We start from the raw sequence: 1,943 nt of genomic DNA on the forward strand, positions 1-1,943 counted from the left end.
ATGCCAAATCAGTTTCAATATCTTAAATACTCAACACCCCTCATCACCAATCAGTTTAATAGCACATACGAGACCAAGGACCAAAGAATTCAAAGATACCAGGATGCAGTGTGAAAGTTAGCATGCTCATTCAAAATCATTTAAATCAAACAGATCCCCCGGGGAGAAAATATGAGAGCCGATGCTCTTAGCAAATTGGCCTCGACATCTTCGATCACCTAACCAAGGAAGTTTTAGTGGAGGTTCTCCCAGATAAAATCATCGATAGTAAGCAAGTTGACATTATCAAAACAACTCCTGATTGGACCAATCCTTTAAGAAACTTCCTCTTACATGGGGGTCCTCCCAGATGACCCCACGGAGGCTAGGAGAGTCATGGTCAAAGCCCTGCAATTTGCAGTAAGGGACATACAATTATACGAGAGGGGATACCTGGCACCATGGCTAAAGTGCATTGCCCACTCAGAAGGGAAAACACTTTTAGAAGAGAGATATGCAGGAGAAGCTAGAGCGCATGAAGGCGCATAGGCACTCACCAGGAAAATACTCTGCAAGGATTACATTGGCTAGATACTACAAGGATGCAGCCAAACTCACCAAAAAGTGCCCGGAGTGCCAAACCTTTGCTCCTTTCCAAAACCAACCTGCCATGCCATTGACCAGCATCAGCAGTCCATGGCCTTTTCACCACTAGGGCATAGATATTGTCAAGGACATTTCCAACCGCCCCAGGTGGAGACAAATTTTTGTTGGTCACTGTCAATTACTTCACTAAATGGATCAAATTCAAACCTATGACCACCATCACAGGGAGATACATGATAAAGTTCATGTAGAAAAATATCCTCACACATTTTGGCACCCTGAGGATTCTAGTTAGCGATAATGGCACTAAGTTTGAAGGCAATCCCTTCATGGAATGGTGTGAATAGAAGCAAATCCATCGTCGATTCACCTCAGTGGCGCCTCCCCAGGCCAACGTCCAAATGGAGGTGTCTAACAAGACAATCGTCAATGGCCTCAAGAAGCGCTTGATGAAATATAAGGGAGCATGGGTTGCAGAATTACCCATAGTGGTCTCGTTGTATTGCACAACCTCAAGATCCAGTACCGAGGAAACACCCTTTAGCCTGAGATATGTCATAGAAGTGGTACTCCTACCTGAAATCTTGTCCGGATCACTACGGATGACGGAATTTAACGCGAACGCCAACGAAATTGGACAACATCAAGACCTAGACATGCTTGAAGAGAAACGTGAAGCTGCTAAGCTGCCTGCAAAAATCGCCCTGAAAATTACTACAATCGGTGTGTACGACTGAAGAACATCTAAGTAGGAGAATGGGTATTGAGGCAGAAAGAATCTAGTCATGCTTAACCCCACGGAAAGTTATGTATCATCTGGGAAGACCCATATAAAATAGTGGAGGCGTACCAGAATGGAGCTTATGTCTTGGAAGAACAAGACGGTAGGCCCATCCCACCGACTTGGAACGCGCAGAACTTGCGTCACTTTTACTCCTAGAATAAGGAGAAAAGACAGAATAAGGCACATCAAGGGCGAGGGCAATGTGATATGACTCTAAGTGGATAATCATATCCGAATAGTTATCTCTAGTTCTAGGTCCATTTTGTGTCAAAATTTAGTCATTTTTGTCCTCATTAAATAGTGTTGATATTTCCCAAACATTATCAATGAAATGATTGAGGTTAACTATTTTCGAAAACAACTCAGATGTCTATTATTACTCAAGCTTGATATAATCTTAATAAGAGGTTGTGCACATTTACCAAGTCATAACAAGGACTGATCATCCACATCATTTGAGCGAATTCGATGCAAGGATGCAACCATAGGCTTTAAAGGCTCATAACCTTTCCCTAAATGTGTCAATCCAACCTAAAGGACTATTACCTTTTCCCATGGCATGAATAAAGCCTTT

The 1,943-nt window shown here is 42.7% G+C and overlaps 1 protein-coding gene across 1 annotated transcript; it reads left to right on the forward strand.

Annotated features, from left to right (window-relative positions):
- The first annotated feature begins 986 nt into the window (after positions 1-986).
- Positions 987-1,322, forward strand: LOC145164585 (uncharacterized). Its single transcript, XM_079083296.1, has one exon. The coding sequence runs from the start codon at positions 987-989 to the stop codon at positions 1,320-1,322; it is 336 nt and encodes a 111-aa protein (XP_078939422.1).
- The last annotated feature ends 621 nt before the right edge of the window (positions 1,323-1,943 follow it).

The sequence above is a fragment of the Lactuca virosa genome, chromosome 3, assembly GCF_052849685.1.
Source record: "Lactuca virosa cultivar CGN04683 chromosome 3, Lactuca_virosa_CGN04683_v6, whole genome shotgun sequence".
NCBI lineage: Eukaryota > Viridiplantae > Streptophyta > Magnoliopsida > Asterales > Asteraceae > Lactuca > Lactuca virosa.

Coding starts and splice junctions, on each gene's coding strand:
- LOC145164585 (XM_079083296.1), top strand. CDS start 987: ATGGAGGTGTCTAACAAGACAATCGTCAATGGCCTCAAGAAGCGCTTG.